The sequence below is a fragment of the Aptenodytes patagonicus genome, chromosome 17, assembly GCF_965638725.1.
Source record: "Aptenodytes patagonicus chromosome 17, bAptPat1.pri.cur, whole genome shotgun sequence".
In the NCBI taxonomy this organism is placed as follows: Eukaryota; Metazoa; Chordata; class Aves; order Sphenisciformes; family Spheniscidae; genus Aptenodytes; species Aptenodytes patagonicus.
The window spans coordinates 12,229,162-12,256,679 of NC_134965.1; the positions used below are offsets into that span (position 1 = coordinate 12,229,162).

General features: G+C 45.7%; 1 protein-coding gene across 4 annotated transcripts in view; it reads right to left on the minus strand.

The window, feature by feature from the left end:
- Positions 1–259: 259 nt before the first annotated feature.
- AKAP1 (A-kinase anchoring protein 1) overlaps positions 260–27,518 on the minus strand; it is a 29,436-nt gene continuing 2,177 nt past the window's right edge. For all 4 annotated transcript variants that reach the window (XM_076354860.1, XM_076354857.1, XM_076354859.1 and 1 more), the window contains 10 exons: positions 15,355–18,229; positions 13,202–13,335; positions 11,663–11,789; positions 10,965–11,095; positions 6,021–6,198; positions 5,168–5,318; positions 4,454–4,521; positions 2,909–2,982; positions 2,039–2,104; positions 260–1,895 (listed from right to left, as the gene is read on the minus strand). In XM_076354860.1, the coding sequence (XP_076210975.1) occupies positions 1,836–1,895; positions 2,039–2,104; positions 2,909–2,982; positions 4,454–4,521; positions 5,168–5,318; positions 6,021–6,198; positions 10,965–11,095; positions 11,663–11,789; positions 13,202–13,335; positions 15,355–18,205 (3,840 nt within the window). In that variant the 5' untranslated portion in view covers positions 18,206–18,229 and the 3' untranslated portion in view covers positions 260–1,835. The remainder of the gene's footprint in view (positions 1,896–2,038; positions 2,105–2,908; positions 2,983–4,453; positions 4,522–5,167; positions 5,319–6,020; positions 6,199–10,964; positions 11,096–11,662; positions 11,790–13,201; positions 13,336–15,354; positions 18,230–27,518) is intronic.

The following is a 27,518-nucleotide window of genomic DNA, read 5'->3' on the forward strand; positions in this document are numbered from 1 at the left end:
CACAAATACATAACAGTTTCAACAGCCTTGAGTACCAACGCTCAGACCAAGGCTTTCTAATAAGTAATTAATCATAACACCCCTCCACCCCCCCCAGTTTTCAGCTGGAAGTAAAAGGAACCCCAGGAGATTTGAAGCTTGACCTTTCTGCATCTGCTGAAAAGCCATCAGGATCTTATCTCACCCATTTATCCCATTGAGCCCCTTCCCAACCCTACATCGCAAGAGGTCAGAAAATGAAGGCTCTCAGTCATCACAGTTTAAGACAGCTTAAAATTCGAACTTTAATTGAAATGGAAAGAAACATTCCAAGAGGATATATGTTTTATAGATTTAACTGACTTACCAAACATTGGATGTTATTGCAAACATGAACATTAAATCATAAGCACCAAATAGGAGAGAACTCAAAAAAAGATATAACCATAACATATCAGAAGAGATTGGACCAAATGCTTTTGTAGGCAACTGTCCAAATGTGTGATGCACTGACATGTTAACTTATAGGATGTAAGGACATCCTTGAATCCACCTGAAAAAACTTCTAAGGACTAACTACATCAACATTTTCTGGCAAGAATCTTCTCTGCCAGCAATAAATCCCAGCTCAATACATATCTAAAATGATATACATTAGAGGGCATGTATTTAAGAGTATTAAGCCAGCTTAAATAACTTGAGCAAAATTTTAAATATGTAATAGATATCTAAAAAGGAGAAAAAAATATTTGAGAGAGAACACCACTGCAATATTAATGCCAAGTTGTTACTTTTTTTTTTTAAACAGATCTGTACAGCAACATAGCAAAGAATGCAGTGAGCACAAGTCAAACCAGACAGCAATCTAACGGAATACTAATCCTGTATACAGCAGAGCTGTAACACTCCCAACATTCAGATGCTCCAAATATGTCAGCTACCCTAATGCACTCCAAACCAGTTCTACCTACATAGGACATTTTGGTGTGAAAAAGTTTCTGTAAAGTTCCCTTTGTTTCCAGTGTTTTTCTTGTACAAAATATTACATTTTCTTATATATATTTACAGACTTGCACAGCTAGAAAAATATAAACTACAATTGGGCTTGGCAATCAGTTCTCTTCTTTAATACATGACATTTTGGAGCAAAAATTGTAGTGGTAACATATCCTGCACTTCAAGCATCTGCATAGAGCAGCTTTCTTCCTTAAGCATATCAAGCCTAAAAACCACAACTGCAGTGAGATATGTGCCACAGTAAGTGCAACGAATGCAATTCATCTACCTCCTGGCATAAGGAAGACAAGATGAATGTTCTTTGTGCAGGTTAGTGGCACAACATAGAAAAAATCCATAACTGAACATTAAATTCATTAATAATATTCATTAATAACATTAATTAATTTCATAGACAGAGCCTGTTAAAAAAGAACAACTAATGTAACTTTTAGGAAAAGCAGACACTAAGTTCATGGGGCATTATACATCTTGAACAAAAATGCAACTACAGTTAACGTTTCAGGGGCATTTGCTAGCTTCAAGCAAGCCCCAAGGTTTTAAGGTTTTTTCCATTCAACTTTTGAGTAGAGGCCAGGGAGGATTTTTTGCTTTAAAGCTACAGTATCTGTCATTATGGCTTTTAACACCCTGCCTTTCACTGAGAGAGGTATGTGTTTCTAATGAAATGGTAACAGTTGAGCAAAATGAGTTTCAATGGACCACAAAAAAACTCTGCTCACAGGTGTGAACAGATTTTCTTTACAAGAAGTTGCCAAACCAAATTGTAACAGTGCAAAACAAGATTTCTTCTTTTGTTGTTCTCTGCAGAAAGAGTTATCGAGGCATCTAGGTCATTGCTAGTAGTCAAGCCACTGAGCAAATCCTCTTTCCACCAGAGTTCTGTTTATCGACACCACCTAAAGGGAGGTGAAAAAAAAAAAAGTAGAAAGGTGAACAAACCACTAGCAAGAAACATCAGCAAGTTCCAATCAACAATAAAAAGTCTGCATAATCATAAACCCTAACAGTGTTGAAAAAATAGGTATGTCAACATACACACCTCATCTCCCATCAAGTTCCACAGCTGTATCAGTGGCAGACCTGTTGCACTGTCATAATTTGTGACCTGGAAACATAAAGAAAACATTAGTGTGCAGCAATTCTGGTCTGAGCTATTGGGGATGCAAGGCTAGCATCATTCACTGCATATCAGATGCTCAATACTTGAACTTATGCATAGGCTAGAGGAAATGTAGCTACTGCCACCAGGCAGCTGGGACATCCTGCTGGCAAGTTTGCTCTAGTCACTCAAATCCATGCCCTTGCTAGAATTAGTGATGCATTTGAGCACTGCGTTAAACCAAAGGAAGCTATGAGATTGAGCATCACAAACGCTCCCTGCTTCCCACTCGTCCCAATTAACTTACGTGGATAGCTACAGCCACTGCTAGAAGCACTTCAAAAGAGGTAAGTGCCTCTTCACTGAGATCAGGCACTGCATGCAGAAGCCTGTGGGACACTGCCAGAAGCCTTACTTCTCCCTCCGGCCAGCCAGAGGCCAGATCCCAGACGTCAGTGTTGCAAAGACAGTTGAGACTGGCAAAGCAGTGCAGACCCAGGTGAATACTCGATCTGCTGGACAACAGGCCACTTTGTGCTCTGTAAACCCATTCAGGTGCCCTTCCTCCCTGCCCGCATCAGTAACAAGAGGGAATACTCAACCTTTCCCAGCCACACAGTCCTGAGCGGTGCTGATGCTACACAGGGAAGTTCTCAGCACCAAGATTTCTCAACAAGAACCTTGCCCTGCAGCCAGGCTTACAGGCTCTGGCTTTGTTTTTGATTTTAACACACACAGTATGCTAGGGGGCAGAGAGGATAACAGCAGCAGTCAAACCAGCAACAAGACTTTTCCAGGCAGCTCTCGTACCTGCGCCACCAGGACTGCGCCTGTGGTCATCTCACTAACAGCGGCGTCGGCTTCAGATGAAAAGTGATCTTCGTCTTTGGAAAGAAGAGAGCAGGAGAAAACAAATGAGATATTCACAGGCTTTAAAGGCCAGAAGGGACTATTAAGCTAATCTTGTCTGACCTCGTACATAAGTTAGGCCAGAGAATCCTCACCTACTGTTGCTGTAGGCATTTGCTGAAACCAGTCTATTAAGCTGGAGATCACACAAGTATTATGCCTGCTGTGTTGCTGAAGGGAAGGATGAAATGCTTTCTAAAGCCACTAGCTAAGTTAATGTGAACATAAGTGCCTGATGAATTAGGCAGCTTTAAAAAAGACAGAAAAGTATATTTCTGCAGTACCTTTGAGCTGCCATTAGTATTTTGATCCTTAATAAACTAAGCTCAGGGGCCTCAGGACTTTACTGACCCTGCACAGAGTGCAGTACTGTAAAAGGGAACTTAAAAGCATTTGTACGGCAGGCTGGCTGGCACCTGAACAGGGCCAAACGCACTCTTTGCAAGCACTGGCAGCTCAAACCTCTCGGCCTGCACAGCTTACGTGGGCACTGTTGCTAACTCCACACCTGTAGTGCAGCAGGAAACCCTTGTGTCCCAGGCAATACAGTTACAATCTACACTGTAGACCGGACATAAGTGTTTTCATTTTGGAAGAAAGTTGCTTATTTCCTACCAAATTGCTGCAAAACAGAGTTTCTCCTTTGTGCTCCCCACCCTGAGGCCATCTCCAGCAGCAAGTGAACCCCTTACAACCCCACAAATACTGAAGGAGGCCGATTACCTTAGGGAACACGCAACACACTGACTTCTGCTAGAAGCAGCTTAAACCTTGCCATCCATCTACAGTCTTGGCAGGGCCTGTACCTCCTGGAGTCCTGCCAGCCACAAACCCCAGCGCTGAAACCTGGCCTGACCCCTAGCTCCTACAGACACCCCTCTGCACCCAGAAGGGCAGCTTTTTAGACACCAACACGGGATGCATCTCTAACACCACTAGAAAAGGGGGGGGAAGAAAAGCAAAACAGAAAACATTTCTAGGCAGTGACTGACATTCTTCCAGCGCTCAGAGGGTAGTCTTTCGAACACAGAACTATACACATCAGTCATTTTAGTAGGAAAATGTCAGATATTTATCTAGCAGATTAAAAATTAAGTTTGCATTTACAGCTACTCTATGACAAAAGAAGGCAGAGTAGTTACAGCTACTTCACCTATACCCTGCCAGTCCTGCCAACCTGCTGTTTAGGAAAGTAATTCATTCTCTCCTCCATGCAGGAAAAAGCCTGGACGTTTATCATCTTTCCCCTGGAGTCTGACAGGTTATGCTATGCTAGCACATTTCGAATGAAAAAAAAATACAATTTTTCCAATCCTTGCTCTAGTCACATCAGAGCTTGTGCTTGCAATAGGAGGAAGTTTAGACGGAATCACTGCCTGTACACAGTTGGCATCCATTTAAACCTGCAGGAGGAGCACCAACAGTACATCTCAAGAGCTCCATTACCTGGGAGTGGCACCACGTTGTCTAGTAAAACTTCTGCTCCTTGGAAAGGTAGTGATAAGAAGTCAGACCTTAAAGAAAAGAGAATCAATCAGAATAAGAACATGGCTTTAAGTTACTCTTGTTTTCTTTAAGGTGACATTGATTAATCAATTGATCTAACAGGAATTCAGTTTAAAATTGATGACAGTAAAAAAAAATAAATCGGACTATCCTCCCAGCAATCTAAGCAGCAGCAATAAATTGTCTGATTAGCATGCCAGGTTGGATGGGGCTCCAAGCAAAAGCCACCTCCATAACGGAGGCTGTACTGCTTTTCTCCCACCTCCGGGGCACAATCAAGTATTTAATGAGTTTGTGTAAGAAAACCCTCATCCAATATGGCTCTCCCAGCCAATGGGGCTGGGACATAGAGAATCTGAATCTTATTCCTAGCTCATCAATTAACTACTCTTTGGGGGCTCCTGAAGGCATCTTTTTGCTCAGCTTCCACACTGAAGCGGCAGAAGTTGCCATTTCCTCTCCGCTCCCCTTCAAAAAAGCCTTGCAAGAGCTTGCTGTGCTCCCAAGGAATCCACACCCACTGCTGAGACAAACCTTTCTACCATTTCCCGCTTCAGCTGTGGAAAAACCTATAAGTAATTCAAATGATATGGATGCCTCTGATGAAGATTCAAGCCAGATATGGCCTCAGGCCATGGAAGAGGAGCTAGAGACCTGATTTGTCTGAGTGTGTCAATCTTGACTTTGTCATATCCTCCATAGTCCACGTATCTGAGCTCCACTTCATTGGTCTCTTCGAAGTAGCTAATAACTTGAGCCCGTAACCATGCCCCATCCAGGCCTGGAGCCGCGCAGATAATACCGACTGCAAAACATAAGAGTACAGAGAAGAAAGGCTCAGTGTAAGTGGATTTCCAGAAATCAGCACTTCAGGCATTAGCAGTACTGCACAGTTATCTACTGAGAATCAACAGAATTTCTTATGCTGCTTCCATCTTCTTTCAACACCACCCATACCCACGTCAGACAAGGCCTGCAGCTGGGACACAGGAGAGGTGGGTTTTACTCTCAAGTCTCTGTCTGCCACTACCCATGCTATTCTACCCAGGTATCCAGTTCCCTCCCAGCCTTTGGTCACTAACAGTGAGGTCTGTCTCCAAAAAGGAAAGTAAGCGCTAATAACCCTTCCATGTGATGCACCCTCCACTTTACACCATATGCAGCCAGTGACACTACGAAGATCTGGGAGTAGTTCCACACTTAGTCAGCAAAAATTCACCAGATGCCAAGTTGATCAGAAATAACCTGAGAAAGACTTTCTCTCATTCTGAATTTCAACATGCAACTAAAGTGTCTGGGGAGGTACTCCAGGGATGAGTGGGGTAAGGAAGAGCAGAGCAACATCTGTACTCTGGCAGCAGCTTAAAAAAAGATGAAGTGACAAGTGAACTATCACATTCTCATCCACTGGGAAACTTCCCAAGGCTAACTCAGGGGCGTCAGGCTTTTGCATGACCCTAGAAGAAGTTTCACAACTGAACAATTTGTGAGCAACCAAGTTACTTGCCTTCTACTGGAGTTGGCAGTGTTGGAATTTCAGGTTGAGAATAGCAGGCATACATCTGCTGGTCCAGGCTCCGCAGGACATGGAAAGTGGGGTGTGTATGCTGCTGTAGAAACATGTGCCCTGCATCGACTTGGTTTGCCACGACCACCTCTACAGTGACTCCATCTGGGAGGAACAGCTGTCATGTGGAAGAAAGCAATTCTCATTAGTGTTTACTGCAACGCAAGCTTCAATTCACAGCAACTCCATGTTCCACCAGCAACTCCTACGGCTTACAGCCACGGGTGGAAAAGCCCTGGCACTCTGGTATTTCACTTCCAAAGGCTGCTTTGGATCAGGAGCAGAAAGCTACTCAACTATTACTCCACGCTGTTCTAAAGGAAATCAGACTTGGGGTGGGGCCCATCTTGTACACAGAAAGGCTATCAGCACAGAGCAGCTGTAAGACTTATTTACCCAAGAGATCAGTGAGCAGAGTCAGAAATGATGCAGGTCAAGTCATGCTGCACTATCAACACAGTGCAACTTGCAAGGATTCCCTGCCCACGGGGGTTTTAAACATCAAGGTAATCTTTGCAGGGATTGTCCAAGATTTGTCACAGAGGTCTCATTTTCAAAGTAATTTGCTCTGGCTGCTAGAGAGCCATTGTGTTGGGCAGCTTTCGAGCATTACTGTGCTCAGAATATATCTAAAATGCCTTTAATTTCCCAGCATAAATTCACTTCTCCAGAATAAAGCCTGTCTTCACATCCATGGAGACAATTATGTGCACAGTTACTTTATAGGTTCTAGATGCCCAATATAAGAAAAGAAATGATTTAAGTATCCATATAGCAAAAGAAGCATGAAAACACTGTCATGAAAACCTCCTTTAAGTGTAATTAAATACCATAAGGAAGTAAAACATTGAGAAGACCGGCTTCAGGATTTATAGAATCAGAATAGTTTGGGTTGGAAGGGACCTCTAAAGGCCATCTAGTCCAACCCCCCTGCCGTGGGCAGGGACATCTTCAACTAAATCAGGTTGCTCAGAGCCCCGTCCAACCTGACCTTGAACATTTCCAGGGATGGGGCATCCACCACCTCTCTGGGCAACCTGTGCCAGTGCTTCACCCCCCTCAACATAAAAAATTTCTTCCTTATATCTAGTCTATACCAGTAATAGCAACAGATCAGTGTGGCATTTTGACCTCACAGCAAGTGGCCCTTAAGCAGAGCGGGCAGACAATCAATTCTGCTCCAGACTGAAGTGTTGTTTCCTTAGGCAAACATCTAGTCTGTAGGTAAAAGCCTACCAGGCCAGATGTGCAAATCCATGAGATTAACCAGAGTCTGGTAAAACATTCTGCTACAGTCCAAGGGCAATCGAGAGACTTCAGGGCCTTGGCACGACTGGTTAAGGAATCAGGAGCACAAGTAGTGTTCTCCTCTATCCTTCCAGTTGCAAGGAATGATGAGGGAAGAAACAGGAAGAGCCAGCAGATCAGTAACTGGCTCCGAGCCTGGTATCACCAGCAAAATTTTGGGTTTTTTGATCATGGGTCAGTCTGCACGACACCAGGCCTGCTGGCGACAGATGGGGTACACCTGCCTCAAAGGGGAAAAAGGATCTTTGCGCAGGAGTTAGCAGGGCTCACTGAAAGAGCTTTAAACTAGATTTGAAGGGGGAAAGGGATAAAACCAGGCTTGCTAGAGATAAGCCTGGGGGTGGCAAGCCAATGTTAGAGGGACGGTGTGCTAGCAAGGTCCTTCGGTCTGCCATCTCAGTGGAGGTAGGGGCTGGAGATCCATGCGGCAGCAAAGATGCAAGGGTTATTGATGTATTAGAAACCACAGAAGGGCCTGAGAATGGTCATGTAGGAATTGGGGCTTCTCCCCCCAAAAAAGGTGGCGGGATCAATAGCCCAACTGAAGTGCATCTACACCAATGCACGCAGCATGGGCAACAAACAGGAGGAGCTGGAAAACTACGATGTAGTTGCCACCACAGAAACATGGTGGGATGACTCACAACTGGAGTGCTGCAATGGATGGCTATAAACTCTTCAGAAGGGATAGGCAAGGAAGGAGAGGCAGTGGGGTAGCTCTGTATGTTAGGGAGTGCTTTGACTTTCTAGAGCTTGATGATGGTAACAATAGGGTTGTGTTTATGGGTAAGAATCAGGGGGAAAGCCAACAAGGCAGATATCGTGGTGGGAGTCTGTTATAGACCACCCAACTAGGATGAAGAAGCAGATGAAATATTCCATAAGCAGCTGGGAGAAGCCTCACAATTGCTAGCCCTTGTTCTCATGGGGAACTTCAACTTATCGGATGTCTGCTGGAAATACAGTATAGCAGAGAGGAAACAAGTCTAGGAGGTTCCTGGTGGGTGGGGAAGATAACTTCCTGACACAGCTGGTGAGGGACCTGTTGTTTGTGAACAGAAAAGGACCTATAGGTGATGTGATGGTTGGAGGCCGGCTTGGGCATAGCGATCATGAAATGATAGAGTTTTTGATTCTCGGAGAAGTCAGGGGGTCAGGACTGAAGGAGGGGGGTCAGCAGAACTGCTACCTTGGGCTTCTGGAGGGCAGACTTTGGCCTGTTTAGGGGCCTGGTTGACAGAGTCCCTTGGGAGGCAGCCCTGAAGGACAAAGGAGTCCAGGAAGGCTGGACACTCTTCAAGAAGGAAATCTTCAAGGCACAGGAGCAGGCCATCCCCATGTGCCAAAAGACAAGCCAGCAGGGAAGACGACCAGCCTGGCTGAACAGAGAGCTTTGGCTGGAACTCGGGGCGGGGGGGGCAGCACGGGGGAAAAAGAGTTTATGATCTTTAGAAGAAGGGGCAGGCAACTCAGGAGGACTACAAGGAAGTCATGAGGTTATGCAGGGAGAAAATTATTAGGGCGAAAGCCCAACAAGAACTTAATCTGGCTACTGCCGTAAAAGACAATAAAAAAGTGTTTCTATAAATACATTAGCAACAAGAGGAGGGCTACAGAAAATCTCCATCCTTTATTGGGTGCAGGGGGAAACACGGCGACAAAGGATGAGGAAAAGGATGAGGTACTTAATGCCTTCTTTGCCTCAGTCTTTAATAGTAAGACCAGTTGTTCTCCGGGTACCCTGCCCCCTGAGCTGGAAGACAGGGAGCAGAATGAAGCCCCCGTAATCCAAGGGGAAATGGTTAGTGACCTGCTACACCACTTAGACACACACAAGTCTGAGGGGCCGGATGGGATCCACCCAAGGGTACTGAGGGAGTGGGTGGAAGTGCTCACCAAGCCACTTTCAATCCTTTATCAGCAGTCCTGGATAACCGAGGAGGTCCCATTTGACTGGAGGTTAGCAAATGTGACGCCCATCTACAAGAAGGGCCAGAAGGAGGATCCAGGGAACTACAGGCCTGTCAGTCTGACCTCAGTGCTGGGGAAGGTTATGGAGCAGATCATCTTGAGTGCCATCACACAGTACATACAGGACAACCAGGTGATCAGGCCCAGTCAGCATGGGTTCATGAAAGGGAGGTCCTGCTTGACTAACCTGATTCTCCTTCTATGACAAGGTGACCCACTTAGTGGATGAGGGAAAGGCTGTGGAAGTTGTCTACCTAGACTTTAGTAAAGCCTTTGACACCATTTCCCACAGCATTCTCCTAGAGAAGCTGGCTGCTCATGGCTTGGATGGGTGTACTCTTCGCTGGGTAAAAAACTGGCTGGATGGCTGGGCCCAAAGAGTTGGGGTGAATGGAGTTCAACCCGGTTGGCAGCCGGTTGTAAGTGGTGTTTCCCAGGGCTCAGTATTGGGGCCAGGTCTGTTTAATATCTTTATCAATGATCTGGATGAGGGGATCGAGTGCACCCTCAATATGTCTGCAAACGACACCAAGTTGGGCAGGAGCGTTGATCTGCTTGAGAGTAGGAAGGCTCTACAGAGGGACCTGGACAGGCTGGATCAATGGGTTGAGGCCAATTGTATGAGGTTCAACAAGGCCAAATGCCAGGTCCTGCACTTGGGTCACAACAACCCCATGCAACACTACAGGCTTGGGGAAGAGTGGCTGGAAAGCTGCCTGTCGGAAAAGGACCTGGGGGTGCTGGTCGACAGCCAGCTGAACATGAGCCGGCAGTGTGCCCAGGTGGCCAAGAAGGCCAAGAGCATCCTGGCCTGTATCAGAAATAGTGTGGCCAGCAGGAGTAGGGAAGCGATCGTCCTGCTGTACTCGGCACTGGCGAGGCCGCACCTCGAATACTGTGTTCAGTTTTGGGCCCCTCACTACAGGAAGGACATTGAGGTGCTGGAGCGTGTCCAAAGGAGAGCAACGAAGCTGGTGAGGGGTCTGGAGAACAAGTCTGATGAGGAGCGGCTGAGGGAACTGGGGTTGTTCAGCCTGGAGAAAAGGAGGCTGAGGGGAGACCTCATCGCTCTCTGCAACTACCTGAAAGGAGGCTGTAGTGAAGTGGGCGTCAGTCTCTTCTCCCAAGTAAGAAGCGATAGGACAAGTTGCACCAGGGGAGGTTTAGATTGGGTATTAGGAAAACTTTCTTCACCGAAAGGGTTGTCAAGCACTGGAACAGGCTGCCCAGGGAAGTGGCTGAGTCACCATCCCTGGAGGTATTTAAAAGACCTGTGGACGTGGTGTTTAGGGACATGGTTCAGTGGTGGACTCGGCAGCGTTAGGTTTACTGTTGGATTCTATGATCTTAAAGGTCTTTTCCAACCTAAATGATTCTCTCATTCTACATTTCTCAGCTCAGGCAGAATGGAAACAGTAGTGGAAGAACAGATAAATAAATCTGATCTGTAACAGTTACACAAGCTGGACAACAGATAGCCACACAAAACGGAATGTTTTTGAGGGCATCTGTGAACCAGCCATGTGGATATAGCATACTATGACAACAGTGACCAACAATAGCCTTTCACCCTGACATCAGCATAGCCAGCAAGCTGGGACTTACCCAGGCAGTCATAAGGAGGGAATGAAGTGTCAGCGGTGTTGGTGGAGGTAGAGCGTAGATGTTGGTGAGACACAGCTCTTTGAACTTCTGGCCAATCAGGCTCAGTACTTTTTCTACTTGTTGCGGGGAGCCTGGAAGACAAAAATCCCGCAGAAAATCTGTAGAATGGATATGCCGAGGACACCCCCACCATGTAAAGCAATATAGCTTCCAGAAGCCTTCTGTGCTACATCAACAACTTAAGTTTTAATAGATTGGCCACGTAAACTGATATCAGACCAACATGAGCAACTCAGACTGTCAGGCCCCAGTTTCAACAGCTTAGCTTCCAGTATGAACCCAATTCACTCGCAGATATTTTTCAGCCGCAATTAATCTAACATCCTTCACAGTCAAGACTGCATTTGCTGGTACACATCCCACAGCTCCTCCTTCAAGCCTGAAGTGATCCTGCAAAAGGTGTTGGTTAAACTACAGCAGCCGAAGATGTTAAAATGCATTCTCACCTCTAGAAGAGAAGGTTCACATGCCAAGGCACAGGCGACTTGGCATATACCTCTACTGTAACAGCACTGAGCAGAAAAGTTTTGTAAAGCACTGGACTCATGAAGCCACTAAATCTTTTTAAATTCCTTGCCCATCTAGTTAAGGCCCCCAAGCTACATATTAGACCATGAATAAAGAGACATTCCACTTACCTTCGATGTGGCAGACTTGGGAGTCACGGAAATAAGGTAGTGTTGAGACATAAATTTTGGCACCAGACGCTTGCCTCAAGAAGCTCATATATCTTCCTTGTTTGCCAATCAAGCGGCCAACTAATTCCTTTATGAAAGAGACAAGAAAGCAGCAGTCAGGAAGAGAAACACAGATCAAACAACACTGTTCTCTGTGGCTTATTTCACCCACATTCCCAGTTCTTATAGCATAGAGCCAGGCAGGATAAATATAAGTCATTGCTGGACCAGTGCAGAGTTCAGCTGGTCTGTGATAAGTCAAGGTAGATACAGATCAGTAAGCACAGCTCATTTTGGTAGATCTATTTTCATATTTTGTAGAACAACACAAAGGCACAATGGGACAAAACCAGGCCTGGTAAAGGCTACTTTCTTCCTACAGTCAAGTAAAGTCATATCCTCTCCCAGTCTCCCACCACTTTTTTTTTTTTTTTAAAAAGCATGCTACATGCATTTTTCACTCAGATACAAAATACTAAGTTTTAGCAATTTTTAAACAAGCTAATTAGATTAGAAAGGGAGTAGACAAATTCACAGGAAAGTAAACCAGGCTACCATGCCCGTTAGACTACAGAGTCCCTGGACAGCTGTGCAAGAGTAATGTGCAAGCCCTGTCATTTCTACTCTTCCAGTGGCATCTGCCACCACTTACTGTCAGAGACCAGATACCAGAGCAGAAGTGTTGGTCCCAAGTCAGTATGGATAATCCTATACAATGTAAAGTTAGCCACTTTAAGAAAAGCGACAGCCTGTCTTCACTAACCACTTTCTGCTGTAGAACTGCTTCCTTAGCCTGTGTTTTACTGATCCATTATAACGCATGTTACATGTCTTCACTGGGCTCACAGCATCCAAGCGCTCAAGGCAGCATGCTTATCCTGCTGGGAGCTGCTGTCTCACATTACTGGATGTCAGTATTTGGGTCTGCTGAGAAGCAGAACTGCAAGAGCAATGCTGTGCAGGACAGCCCCAGGTGATTTTGCATACACAAAGCAGGGAAGAAGGTATGAACATAGTCCTAAAAAACATAATCTCTCTCTCAACCCAAAAGAAAGTTCACTATAAAAAGACAGAGACACAGCAGCTCCACAGAATAGCTCAGATGAGCATTCAGCTTGTGAGGAAGGGTTTGGACAGGCAGTTGAAACTTAACCCTCCTACATAGTGGAAAGAAAAAAATTCATGACCTGCTCTTAACTGTGTACCCTCAAAGCCTTCTGAATGCTTTCAAAGCATCAGACTAACAGATCGGGGTGGAAGATAATGGAGAATAATGAGTCCAACAATCAGCGTTACCCTGAGCATAGCCCTGACATGCCTCTTGTTTACAATCGTGTACTGGCTCTTCACTCCTGTTGAGTCCTAATGGGAGCTAAATGCTTAAATCCTCGTTGATTTGTTGTTGATTTCCCTAGGATGGCACTGAGCCAGTACCAGACTGGAAGAACCAGAAGATGGCTATGTAGGGCAGGATGCGCGAGCAGGCCAGTGGCTGTTTACCTTTGGGACCTCTACTTCCCAGATAACGAAGTCGGACTTGCTGGATTCTCCTCCTAGCTTACAGTTCTGGTGAGTCACTGTCTTCCTCATGGCACAACCACTGTCCATAAAATCCATGCTATTTGCATCCAAACCTACAAGAGATGCACAGGTGTCAGCATTCAGACAATCCATACAATCCAGCTACCAGACACAAGGCCATGAAAATACATCATTTCATAGAGAGGTTACATTGAGCTCTTCCTATGCATTCAGTTGGGATGTTCCTGTATCAGGTTCTCCAGTATTTCAGACAGGCTAAAGTCCCATCACACATAGCCTACTTAAAGTTTCCTTTTACTCCTGGAGAAAAACATGCACACCTCTGGGAATGCAACAGAAGGAGGCCCGAGTTCAGCAGGAGTCCTTTGAACATGGTGACACCTTACACAGCAGCAGAGACAAGACACTATAAGTCAAAGTTACCAGCCAAATGAGAGCTATGCTAACATCAACACTGAGCTGCTGCTGCAGGAAGGTATTTTGCATTTTCCCCATGGCTTAAACAGGGCTCTTCACAGGGAGTTCAGCATGCAGGGAGGGACACACAACCTGTTCATCCGCTCTTTGCACTGACATTACGTTCCTGCCCCAACAGAGGTTGCACTGTGACCCGAGTGCCGGGTGTGCCCACTACTAGCTGTGGTAGGGGACTGCCATAAGCTTGAAGAAACAAGGTGCCAGAGATGAGCTATGTTTTGTTCCCAAACCATCAGCCAATACCAGGAACACTCCTACTTGGGAAGGGGACAAACTCAAACAGCTTTGTCCTGATCAGATCCCAGATACAGTCAGTGTAACAAAGTTGATTCTTCCTCCAGATTAACAAGCAGAAGCATGAAGATCCTCACTTGCTTGCAAGTATTCAGACTATCCAGTGCAAGACCAAAAAGAAAAATAAACCCAACAGCTGCTTCACATTTGCCACATCTTAACTAGTAACACAGCACAGCTGCCTAGAAAGTCAAAGGCAAACAGTGCAGCTGTTTGCCATAGACTTCCTAGACAAGGATGAGGATTTAAGTCTCAGCCTGGGTGTGAAGGTCAGCTGTAGGACCTCTTATCCAACATAGCCACATTATCAACTTTACCTGCTATATCCCCTCTCCCTACCCTTCAGCTGTCTCAGTGCAGAGCTTTCAGCCCTTGTCATCACCAGGCTCCACAACACAGTCTTGTACCGTCTTGTCACACCAGCATTCACAAGGCAAAACCATTTTCTTCCTATGGTTACTCTCACTAGTGAAAATGTTTTGAGGGTTTAATCCTTAGTTATTGGCAAACTCAATCCCCATGTCTTGCAACAAGCAGCGTTCCAACTACTTTGTAGCAATTACAAGAGATATCCTGTCATTAAGGGCTGTTGGCACCACAGGGTCCTATAAAGGATTTTAACATCCATCCCCAAGGTCACACAGGTTAACATTTGCTCAAACAGCTTTGTATTCTACCAGGCACACACCATCCAGGATCTAGAAGGCAAAAGCAACGGAGACAGATGGACAAACTCCTTGAACATTGCTCCCTATTGGGATTTCTTGGCATGCACCTACCCTTCCAAGCAAAAAGGCTTCAGGGTAATTGGTCTGCAACCAACTGATTTTATCACAATTCATCAGAGCACTTCCCTGGTTCACCCAGCAGCACCTCAGAAACCTGCCTTACAGCTTCCTTTCAGCAGCAGCCCATAAACACAGATAAGAACCCAGTGCTTACTAGAGGCTGCCTAAAATGAAGCAGAAGCCATTTGTATTAACAGCTCTCAAACCAGCAAGGTGTTCAACAGCCTGGCCTACCTCCGGACATGGTCCATTTCACTGGGCTACCCAAGCACATGCTTAGCTTTAGACAGTAAGCTTTGTGCTGAAAAGGGGACCAGCCTCTTCACCCCTTTGCAGTATACCCTGAAGATCACCCAGCTAACACTGGATCCTACAGAGATGGGAATTCTGAGAGCAAATGCATACCCACCTGCACATGAGGGCTAAATATTCATCTGCTGGGAAAGTTAAACATGAGGAGGATTTATCTGAACATGTTATGAAGCAAAAGGGTTACAGCACATAAAATGCTAGTTCACCACGTTTTTGTAGGAGGATTTTCAAATCCCTTACCTCCTGAGTGATCTCCATCCATCTGTGCTGCCCTGCTACACTCATGACGCAAGTCTGGACCATCGTCTTTCAGTATCCCATTAGTGTATGGCACTTTGCTGTCTTCAGGTAGCTTCAGAGTAGGAGGTTTTTCACTTGGTACTGAGGTCTGCTCAGCAGACGTGTCTTGGGTTGCAGATATGCTCAGTGAGTCTGAACGCTGGCCTGATGTGACAGACAGCATTGTGTTCTGTAATGAGTCCTCCACACTTGTCCCACCTTCAGATGTGTATGTGTTGCACCCAAAGTCCTCCATAACCACAGGTGACTTTTCCAGTGAACCTCCATGGTTTTCCACAGGAGTCCGGTCAACTCCTTGGGACTCACTGCACACACGGTTCTTCACCTGACGGTCTTTTGTGTCTCCCTGAACAGGGCCAGATAAACAGCTGTCTGTTAAACAGCTGGAATCGGTCACGCTCTGACCCTGTTCCTCAGACTGCGGGGATGTCAGTACCGCAGCATCACCCTTCGCAGCAATGTTCTCATCGGCTACTGTAGCTTCCTCCGCAAGCATCTGAGCAGGGGAAACAACGCTTGCCGTCTCCAGGGGTCTCTCAACTTGGCTGGCAGCAGCCCGGCAGGTCCGAGTGGACACATCACCTGCAGAACCAGCCAGCACTTCCTCACTGCACACACGGTTCTTCACCTGACGGTCTTCTGTGTCTCCCTGAACAGGGCCGGATAAACAGCTGTCTGTTAAACAGCTGGAATCAGTCACGCTCTGATCCTGTTCCTCAGTCTGCGGGGATGTCAGTACCGCAGCATCACCCTTCGCAGCAATGTTCTCATCGGCTACTGTAGCTTCCTCCGCAAGCATCTGAGCAGGGGAAACAACGCTTGCCGTCTCCAGGGGTCTCTCAACTTGGCTGGCAGCAGCCTGGCAGGTCCGAGTGGACACATCACCTGCAGAACCAGACAGCACTTCCTCACTGCACACACGGTTCTTCACCTGACGGTCTTTTGTGTCTCCCTGAACAGGGCCAGATAAACAGCTGTCTGTTGAACAGCTGGAATCGGTCACACTCTGACCCTGTTCCTCAGACTGCGGGGATGTCAGTACCGCAGCATCACCCTTCGCAGCAATGTTCTCATCGGCTACTGTAGCTTCCTCCGCAAGCATCTGAGCAGGGGAAACAACGCTTGCCGTCTCCAGGGGTCTCTCAACTTGGCTGGCAGCAGCCTGGCAGGTCTGAGTGGACACATCACCTGCAGAACCAGACAGCACTTCCTCACTGCACACACGGTTCTTCACCTGACGGTCTTCTGTGTCTCCCTGAACAGGGCCGGATAAACAGCTGTCTGTTAAACAGCTGGAATCAGTCACGCTCTGATCCTGTTCCTCAGTCTGCGGGGATGTCAGTACCGCAGCATCACCCTTCGCAGCAATGTTCTCATCGGCTACTGTAGCTTCCTCCGCAAGCATCTGAGCAGGGGAAACAACGCTTGCCGTCTCCAGGGGTCTCTCAACTTGGCTGGCAGCAGCCTGGCAGGTCTGAGTGGACACATCACCTGCAGAACCAGACAGCACTTCCTCACTGCACACACGGTTCTTCACCTGACGGTCTTCTGTGTCTCCCTGAACAGGGCCGGATAAACAGCTGTCTGTTGAACAGCTGGAATCGGTCACACTCTGACCCTGTTCCTCAGACTGCGGGGATGTCAGTACCGCAGCATCACCCTTCGCAGCAATGTTCTCATCGGCTACTGTAGCTTCCTCCGCAAGCATCTGAGCAGGGGAAACAACGCTTGCCGTCTCCAGGGGTCTCTCAACTTGGCTGGCAGCAGCCTGGCAGGTCTGAGTGGACACATCACCTGCAGAACCAGACAGCACTTCCTCAGTTGCTGCAAAAATGACCTTGGAAATGATCTGTATTGCTACTTGCTCAATTTTCTCAACTTCTTCCTTGTCCAAACTCACTCCTGCAATCTTCTCTCTTTCCAATTCATCTCCTTTTGGCTGTGTGTCCTCCTGACACACAGGTACAGTACTGGCAATTGACTCAGACATGTCTTCTTCCCTGGACTGCTCCAAACAGGCAGACTCCAAACTATCCGGTAACATGCTCACTGCAGAATCTTTGTGACTTGATACAACTTCAATATTGAGAAAGGCTTGTGGGGTCTTGTCTTCCTTCTCCAATCCCAAGCAAAGGGCTGTCACAGAGCCAGCCACAATTTCTGGCATCTGGCTTTCCTCAGGGGGCTTAAATGAAGAATCATCTGACTGCTCTGCGTTGCTGATCTCCGTGATTCCCAAAGACTTTTGCGTCAGTGTCACTGATGCTGATGGCCACTGATCTTGGTTTGCACTAGAGCTTGAATCCTGTATAAGGCTCACTGCAGCACTGCTGTGACACTCTGTGCTCTTTGAGATCAGAGGGAGAGAAACACAAGCAGGGACACTGCTTTCATCTTGAGTTTTCATTGTTTCTAGTTTTTCACTGTCGTCCTCAAAGGTGCTGGGCTGAACTGTCATTACTGACAAGTCTGGGAGGTCCTGTGAGAGATCTGGCCTCTCATGAGTTTGACACAGAAGAGAGGGTGTCGACCCTGCTGACAGCAGGGAGGTCGAGGTTTCATTCTCTGGGTATTCCTCATCCGAAGTTCCTTCTTGAGGAACACATGCTTCTGTTTTGGGTGATGAATCATTCTCTGGCACTTCTTCTTGCTGCTCTTCTTCAGCAGCTATTGCTTGTTCATCATGATAGCTTGCATACTTTTTTCTATGGGAATACATCCACCAGCAGCCAAGAAGTGCCAGCACTCCAGGTATGGCATATGGGATGACACTACGGAAGCGGAAAGCCATTTTACAGAGCCTCAGCAATTTTGTCTAGAAGGAGAAACAGAAACCATGTTAAAATAGTCACAGGGAAGATAACAGGAAGGCTAAAGTTTCATAAATGCCTTGAGGTATTTCTATTAGGATGAACAGGCTTGTTTTCCAGCCGTTCTTTAAATTCACATCTCTGCTCTACCAGCAGACCACAGAACAAGATCCTTACCTAAGACTAGGGATAGCTGGACATTTCTCACCATTATACTCATCAATTTCACCTTACCTCACCTTGACACTTAAAACAATTTCACCTTCTTTCTCCTGTCTCACCTTTGCAGGTCAGTACCACACACAAGGACAGCATCCAGCACTGCAAGTTTCTCCAGCATCAGGCTGGGTTCACAACACAGCTATACCACAAGCATTCCACGACAGAGACTGCAGGTGTATCTCCGCTCGAAAGGCAGCATCACATTCCCGAGAGTTTCGTAGGTTGACAAGACACACTCTTCCGAAACATAACTCATTGAAGGTGAAGGGTTTTGCAAACGTTCTCATCCACAGCATTGCAAGAGGCTGGTGTGCAGGCACAGGACTGAAGTCTGCAGTTAAGTAGGAGCTAAACAGCAACACACAGCTACTCCATTTACTTTTACGCACGCAGCATAGAATTCCTAAACAAAGAGCAACTACAGCCTGATGAAGCAAGTGTCTCCCAATAACAGAAGTCCCTCTAAAAGATTTCACAGTAGTGAAGATAGGAAATATGCTATAACACCCTTATAATAGCAGTATTTGTCTAGCAAAAGCAGCCTGGACAGAGACACTACTACTTAAGAACCCATCTTCAAAGTTTGTTCTACATCTAAATTTACTATGTTGACAGCTGCTACTCCTCTGACTTTTGAGAGTTGAAAGCTGTCTCTTTTACTCTAGAAAGTGTGTGAACCCTTCCCCGCCTGGACACCGCTGAGACTCATGTCCCAGTTATGCTCCTCTATTTACAAGCCTCACCTGGGTTATACAAGGCAGGGCTGACATGCCTTTCCTTTTCCTTAAGGAAAGTCTACAGCTGGAACACAAAGCTAAACAGTTACCCACATCCCCTAAACAGCCTTGCTACAAAGCACTTACAGTTTATGTTTTCACTGAGCAGGAATTAAAGCAAAACACCACGTGTCCAACAATGCTTACACATGACAGACTTTTCTCCAAACAGGCCTCAAGACTTTTGCCAATGGGCAACAAAAATAAAGACTGTTTTCAGGAGATAGCGAAGTCCTAGAAATGGGAACCACCCACTGGAAAAGAGTATTATCTAGTTCCTCTTTAGAAGCATAATATTTCTTAGACAAGAGAAGACAATCAAGTCAGTCTGTTGACTATGCTTAGTCTGTCTCAACCGGAAAAAAACTTTTGTTATCAGAGCAAGCGTTCTGACCACGGCTTCCACGTACAACTCTCCTTCGGGGCCCCGACTTTCATGAGGAGCTGATTACATTCTAACTGGGGGACAAAACATGCCTCCCTCAGGCTCAAACCAAGCATCCAAGCCTCAGATAATTTAATATTCACTCCAGATTTCTCACCTCCTCCAGCCACACCCTCCCATCCCACAGGAGCAAACACAACTTTATCCAAGCTAGCTCGCACACCAGCCTTGCTTCCGTACTGTTTACCGCAGAGTCCTAACGACTGAGGCAAGTAAATAAATGAATGGCAAAAACAGGGACTAGAAAATTTCTTGCTCAATCCCAAATCAAAGGTCAGCTGCAGACATGATTTAAGAAATCCAGTAACATCTCCAGTATATCACAAATGAGGTATCTATGTTGTTCTACACAGGAAACGTGAGTCTGTGTTCACTGGACATTCATATTTGATATCTTCTAAATCGAAGTTACTTCCAGCTGGCTTTATACAGTCAGGTAGCAGGGCTCACTGCTGAGGATGAACTTTTGGTTAACAGTGACACCTGAGATGTGGAACTAAAAAAACAAACCTATGCAATAATTTGGATGTTTGGTTTTTGGAACTTGGTAAATGGAAAGGGTGAAGTCTGTACATTCCTAAGACAAAAGGTTCACATTTATGCTCTACAGGACAATGGCACATTGTGAGCCACCGCGAGTGCTCATCTGCTGTCTGCTTAAGTTGTTACAATTAATGCAGAACCACCCTACAAGCTGTCTCACAGGCGTACCACAAACTCAGATTAACGTAGCTCACTAAGTCCATTCCCAGCAAGCCTTCCTGATTAAACAGACAGCCCTATTATTATCTGATTCCCTATTAAGTTGCACCAACTGTACAAACAATAGTCCCACACAACTCTGCAGCGCAGGAAGATAGTAGCAGGATGCCCCACAGAGGGACAGGCCTGTCCCGAAGCCTGGCAGACAGAACAGTTCTAAGTCATTTTAAACATTAATATCATTTAAGATAAAGATCTTCACTCTTCTGTGATATTTAGATCAGTGGGGACTGGTGGATTAGCTGCCTGCTCCTTGCAAAGCTCATTTAATTTCATGTTTTTAATTTGACTAGTTTTAGCAAGAGCTGCATCATGCTATCAGTGATGGTGTTAAATGGAAATTCCACATCCTTCCATCAACTAGAAAGGGATAAAAGGCAGTGGCTCTGCACAAGATGCCAGCAGACATCCTAAAGCACTGGGTTAGCTAGGGGACAGCTAACACCAATAAACGTCTCCTTACATAAACATGACAGGAAGACTTTGGTGGCCTGATTTTGATATGCTGGTCACAATGGCACTTTTTATGCGATGCCTAGAAGATAGCTGATTTTTAACCTGCTCAACTGAACAGTTGTAAGATGCAGCACATAATTCTCTTCCATTTCCTCCACAGGATCGCTCCTACAGCCCACGTGCATTTTCCAACACGTTTAAGAGAGACAAAACCCTCTCTCCGCTGCCAATTTGACAGCCAGTTCAGGACTACAGGGGCAATGGGATCATTTAAACACATGGGGGGAAGAAAGCCTGGGATTTTCCTGCCAGCAGCAGAACAGAAAATGGCAACTTGTCAAATCACATGGCCTTAAACACTGCCAAACTGGAAGGAGCCTGGCCCGACAGTCCTTGCACTCTCCAGGCAGGAGGAGCCAGCTGGGGAAGTGCAGCAGCTCCAGAGGCTTTGGACCGGAGACTGATTGCCTTGCAAAAGCCAGAACCAGTGCGAAGCGCTGGATGCCCCAGTGCCGTTTCCCAACATGCAGGGCCCCATGCAGTCCCGCACCAAAAATAGAGCCGAGCCAATGCAGAGCTCACACACTGTACGCGCTCGCCCCACGCCACCAGCCACTTCCACTTCCCTCTGGCATGTCAGGAATCCGGTCTAAATGTCACACCTTATATCAAGGCACGGCTGGAGAGCTGCAGCTAGGACACGAGACTTTTCCAACTTGCTAAATAATCCCCACAGTAGATCAGGATGGGATTAAGACACCAAGGGGAGAGTAGGGGTCAGTCAGCTCTCCAAATCTGTATCCTGACTTGATTTATGGAAAACTCCTGGTGAAGATCAGCTTAATGAGGACAAGAATGAACGCACACACTCGCCTACCTTAAAAAAAGCCAAGGAGAGTCAACTTATTCTACTTGTTCGCATTAGGGTCCCAGAGCAGTTTTAAGCCACCTTGTTTCTCTAGCCAGGACAAACAATCCTTCAGTATACACATCCTTATAAGGTTAGAAATGTTTGCAGCACGAGGTTCACAGAGAAGCCAGATAATTCGTTCTCAAGGTCCGAGAGGAGAGTTCAGCAAGCACTCACTCCAGATTTTCAGGGCTTTCTATGCACAAGAAGGTCTGTTCTGAGGGCAAGCTGCTTCAAGTCTCTACAAGAAGAGAGACAAGGACAACTCCCAAGCGACTGAGCCCCCACGCTCTGCAAGGACGTACCCTACAGTGCCGCCGGTCCCTGCCTCCTCCACTTCCCTCCTGCCCCAGCACTTGAGAGGTTACGCTTCCAGACCCCAAAAGCAGTGGAAATCAAGGCTGGAATTAAATACTGTCCTGATGGATCACAGAGCAAACAAGCAGGCAGCTAAATTGGAAATGTAGCTTCAACAGCAAGGCCAGGATGGCTCCCTACAAACCCTATAGTTACCGATACAGTGCTCGGGGAAATAAATACTATCTGGGTGAAAGAGAACTGGACAAGGCTGGCACAGTCAAAACTAAATGGGACCACGTGGGCTCTTAAAATTTTCCATGCTAAAAATAACCAGTAGCACACGCTCTGCCTTATAGGACGCATAACAACAGGAGTTGACAAAAACGTAAAAAACCGGAGGCCCTACCATTAAGATTAAAATAAGAGAAGTTACTGCACTGAAACAGACATAGAAAGACTTGCTTGATCTACCCTTGGCATAAGGCGTATTTTCATCAAAAGCTGACCTGGCACGTGGCATTGCAATATCTGAACTGCACCTTCTTTATATTTTCATGCAAAGATAAAGGAGGCAGACAATCCACAACAGAGGGACCATCTGCTTCTTCCAGGACCTGCTGGAAAGCTTCTCTGGAATGCGGTTCGAACTGGAGAGCAAAGAGCTTTTCTACCCACACAGTAGCATCGCAGAGGCTGACCTTACAGGACAGATCTGTGAGGTCACAGTGGCCTGCCGTGTCGCTGGGCTGCAAGCCCTTGCATCACACATTCCTGATCACCACAGTGTCAATCAGCCACAAGACTTTGCAGCCTTTCCCCACACTCTTCTCCCAGGCCAGCCTGGTACACCACCATCAAAACCAACATCACCCAGAGGTGAGAGCTCAGAAGACATGACGCAGTAGCTACAAACATCCAAAGACAGGTGGGAGCCAGGCAAGCAAGATCTCAAACTGGATGGCACTTCTTTTTAGAAGAAGTGAACAGGTAGGTTTCTCTATACTTAAATAATTAAAGGTAAGTGTTCTGCAGCAATTTCTGCCTCAAGCACCAGTACTGAAAGACAAGAACAGCAAGAGATACCCCTTAAGCAGTATCACCTTTTCACAGCCCAGTTAACATGGGCTACAGAGCTCATGAAACAGTCTCCTCTGTGAATGAAAATTACTAATGAAGCCACTCTGCAACCTTAAAATACTTAAGAACCAACAGTCCTATTTGCAGAGGGACAAATTATGACATAAGTAAAAGGCTGAAAAAGCTGGTTGTTGTGGAGCTAAACTAGAGCTCTGGAACAAGAAACACCACCAACACCAGGCTGTCTTTTATCTCTAAGATAAAAACTGCTTTCAGTGTAATCAGCTTCACTGATGTTCCTACAACAGCTCACTCCCCTCCTTTGCAGCTGAAGCTGCTACACCGATGGCCCAGGCTTTATTAATATTTCATTTTACAGTCACTGCTTCTGTGTGTTTTCGCCCACTCAGGAGCCAAATAGTGGCCCAGCACAGCTCCACAGCTCCAGCAGTATCACTTCTAGGCCAAAGCAGGGCTCAGAACAGTTTCTATTTACACAGTCGAAAGCAGAGGTTTACAATAAAAGTATCAGCCTAGCCAACCTGTAGGGTTTTTTTTACAGGTGTTCTGGAAATCACCAAGAAGCTTGTATATATGCAAACACCGACCACCAGCAACCCTCACCACCTGCACTGTCTCTTGGATTAATGCAAGGCCCTGAGCTGATCACTCCTGCTGTGCAATAAACCACAGGTTACACTTTGTAATTAACATTAACCCTATCAGATTATCAAACTCCTTAGTGCACTTTATATCTTATTACCTTCCTGCTCCAATCGTTTCATTATTTATAGTTTCCTCAAATAAGCTAGTGTCTCCCTGTGAATCCTCTATTACAGAGGAAGGCAAGATCAATTTTTCACCGCTTTGCCAGAAAGGTATCTCAGATACAGAAGCAAACTTCAGAAACCACTTCTGCACCACTTTACTAATACCACCTTTATCTTTCTTGGCTATTCCTCAAAATTTGGTGGAGGTTCCCCCCGCCTCAGTCTTGGAGTCCGCTCCAGAAACAGAGCAAGGACCAAATGTTCTGCTTCTTCAAGCTAGCCAAAAGAGTTCAGCACATAAGCCAGAGGCCACATGACCTTTCTATTATAACATGGCTTTAAACTGCAGAGAAAGTCCTCTGATTCAGACTAACCCACTCTGTGTACAGGTATCCCTGACTGAGGAATGAACACCACTTTTTACAGCCAAGAGGCTAAGACATCAGTTGTTGGGATTCTTTCTGAACAGCTACCTCCTCGACGCACTTACCGGTCCAGATTCAACTCTTTTAAAAGTATTTTTCATAGAAGACTAAAGAGAATGAGTCCTCCATGGTACAGGCAAAGCAGCTTTTATTACCTTTATAATCTACCAACACATTACAAAAATTTCCCCCAAATTCAGATTTTATCATCTTGCATTCTTTCTGCATTTTCACCCAGGTTGGAGAATAGAACAAATTATTTTCCAGAATTTCAGAAAAAAATACATCCGATCCTTAGCATTTTGTGTTTGCTTCTACACCAATGAAGCTAATGCAGCCCTTGCTATGGGCAACATAGTGTAGTGTCCACTACAGGTGCAGCTTATAAATTAAAATTTAAAAGCAACCAGCTAAGTCAAATGCCTGGCATCTGTATCAATTTCCACAAAACGCATGCACAACACTCAGGAGCAGAGGCTAAACTAACCAAAGGCTTCCAGTATACTCTGCACACAAGAAAAAACAGACTTAAATTTTCAAGGAGACAGAACAGTGAGGTTTACATCACAACACTCTGATACCACTGTCAGAGACAGCGAGAAAAGAGGCAGCACCAAGATGAAACAGGTATCTGGAGAACTGCATCAAGACCTGCTCACTAGGAGGTTTACTGTGCACAGCAACGAAACCTTGATAAACAGCTTCTCAAAACAAAAGCCGGACTAGACTTAAACAGAAAAGCAAAAAGCGGTGTTATTCAGTTGGAAGCCTTGCACCCAGGGCTTGGCTTGCTGAGAATAAGTCACAGGGGCACACAGAGAGGAAGAATATCAAACATTTGTGAAAAAGGCACTCTATATTCACCTACGCTAGGAAGGAACAGCAAAGGTTTCACTAAGAGTCATTTAGACTGAACAAGCAGGAAGAGAACTTGTATGCATTAACAAGCTTGCTACGAGAAGCTATACGACATACTTGAGACCTAATCAGAGAGAGACATGCTTCACTTTGATCCGTATTACAGTAGCACCTACAAGCTCTCGCCCAAATTACGCTAGGGGCTGTTCTACACAGAAAGGCTTCCCCCAAAGATTGCAGGCTGCCTCCTTTCCTCAGCTTTGGCAGTCCCTTTTTGAAAAGCAAAGCCAAGACACACATTAAGTGACCTTCCTACAGTCGCATCGAGTTGGAGTAAACACAAGGAATAGAAAATAGGTACAACAACTCGAGAGATGGGAGCCCATCCTCTTTACCAGGCAGCAAAGAGAACACTATACTCCTTTCAACTTAAAAATCTTTTAGGGAAGTGATGTGCAAATTTCTTTCCTGCACCCCTGAACACCAAAAAATTCTTCCTAACCCCGCCTTTCAACGAGAAATAGAATACAAGTCCAAGCTCATAACAAAAGAGGCTCCTCTTTAAGGAAGGGGAAACTGCAGGGTCACGGCCCCAAGATTTATGGGGATACATACTCCAATCCTTGTTCCAGAGACTTCAAGTTTCCAATTCACAGATTTATCCCTATGCAAAGCTAATGCCCCCGATACAAGAGGCACATGTAGATTGTGAGCTTTTGCCAGGAACTGCTGCTATTTATACACAGGGAGCCAAAATCAGCTATAGCACATGGTAAGTTTCTCATCCGCATTGCCAGGTGGCAGCAGAGGTCAAAGGCAATCAGGACCTCTTCAGGTCTACAAGCAGTGATTTGTTTGCTGAAGAATGATTTTAAATTATTTTTTATGAAATATTCAACTCTGCTAATAGTAATGTACAGGGCCCATAAATTCAGTCAGCTTCCAACCAGGGTACAAAATGCCAAAGCAGCAAAGTTAAACAGAATCCATGTAGTGGACAATAAAAAACCCACAGTAAAACAGCTGAAGACAGATCATTTGCAAAAGCAGAGAGTGACATGCAAACTATCACCTTCAGCAATCCCCATGAGAAGCAAACTCAACAGCCTTAATTTCCAAGAAATATTAAGCAGCTGCTGAATAAAATAGCTTCTTCCAAGTATCTGAAAGTGGCTGCCTGAAGTTAATCATCACTTCGTGAAGTTTAACCAGCCATTTGCATTACGAGTTTCACAGAAGCACTGTAGTTAAAAATCAGGATTTAAAAAAGGCTAGTCATTAGATCTGAAACATTAAACAATTAAAAGTAATTAATGTTTTTTATTACTTCTAGATGTTGCTAAGGGCACCTGGGATACCAGCCCTGATCTTATTACAGTCTCCCTGGACACTAGAAATACCTTAAATAATTTTTTCACATCAGTTAAGTGCACATGAAAGATGAGAGCCATAGACAAGTGGGGTATGTTGCTTTTAAAGCATTATGCTCTTCAGATAACTCTACTACTGCAAAAGTATATTTGCTCTCAAATACCCCTGAAGTCAGCCTGCAATGTTTTTAAAATGAACACAAGAGTCTCAACGCAGCAAATCAACTGCTTTGGCTCTGAACAGCTTTGGCTGCAATCCTCAAACTCCTGTCACAGCTAACTCCCAAGAGAACCTGCAGGAACTGGGAACCTACGTACTGTGGTGGATCTGAACTGCGGGTACCTTCATCTCACACCCTGGGTGGTGAGGGGAATTCCTGTTGTCTAATTTCAGGCATTGTGGAATGTCTAGGTTAATGCCAAGGCTTTCTAGGCAGTTGATGATTTTCAGTATTAGTATCTCAAAGGAACTCCAGAGATCTTCAAGGAGGAATCTGGTTCCTAGGACAGGTATCTAAACTCGGTGCAACTAAGGAGAGCACACCTACGTAAGAAGCAGCTACCAGAACACACAACAACTGGGTTCCTGCAGCACCGTCCGTGCAGACCCTCCAAACCTAACAATATCGTTTGTTTCATGTCTGAGAGCAGCCTGTAGCCCTGTTGTACAAGATACTGTTACAATCGTGGTGAGACTCACCTGCCCAAATGCCCCAGCACTGCTGTCCCTTGAGAGCTTTTAAAAGTCCTTCAAGAGCTCAATGAAACACTGAAACAGAAGCTGAGGGACTGTCAGATGAGTGGTACCAGGACAGCAAGCGATGCAATGAGAAGGTGGATTCTAGCAAGCTTCAAGCACAGCTCAAGTTCTACAGGCTTTTTAACTTACTAAAAGGTTGTCATTTCCTTCAGTGCGCTAGGCA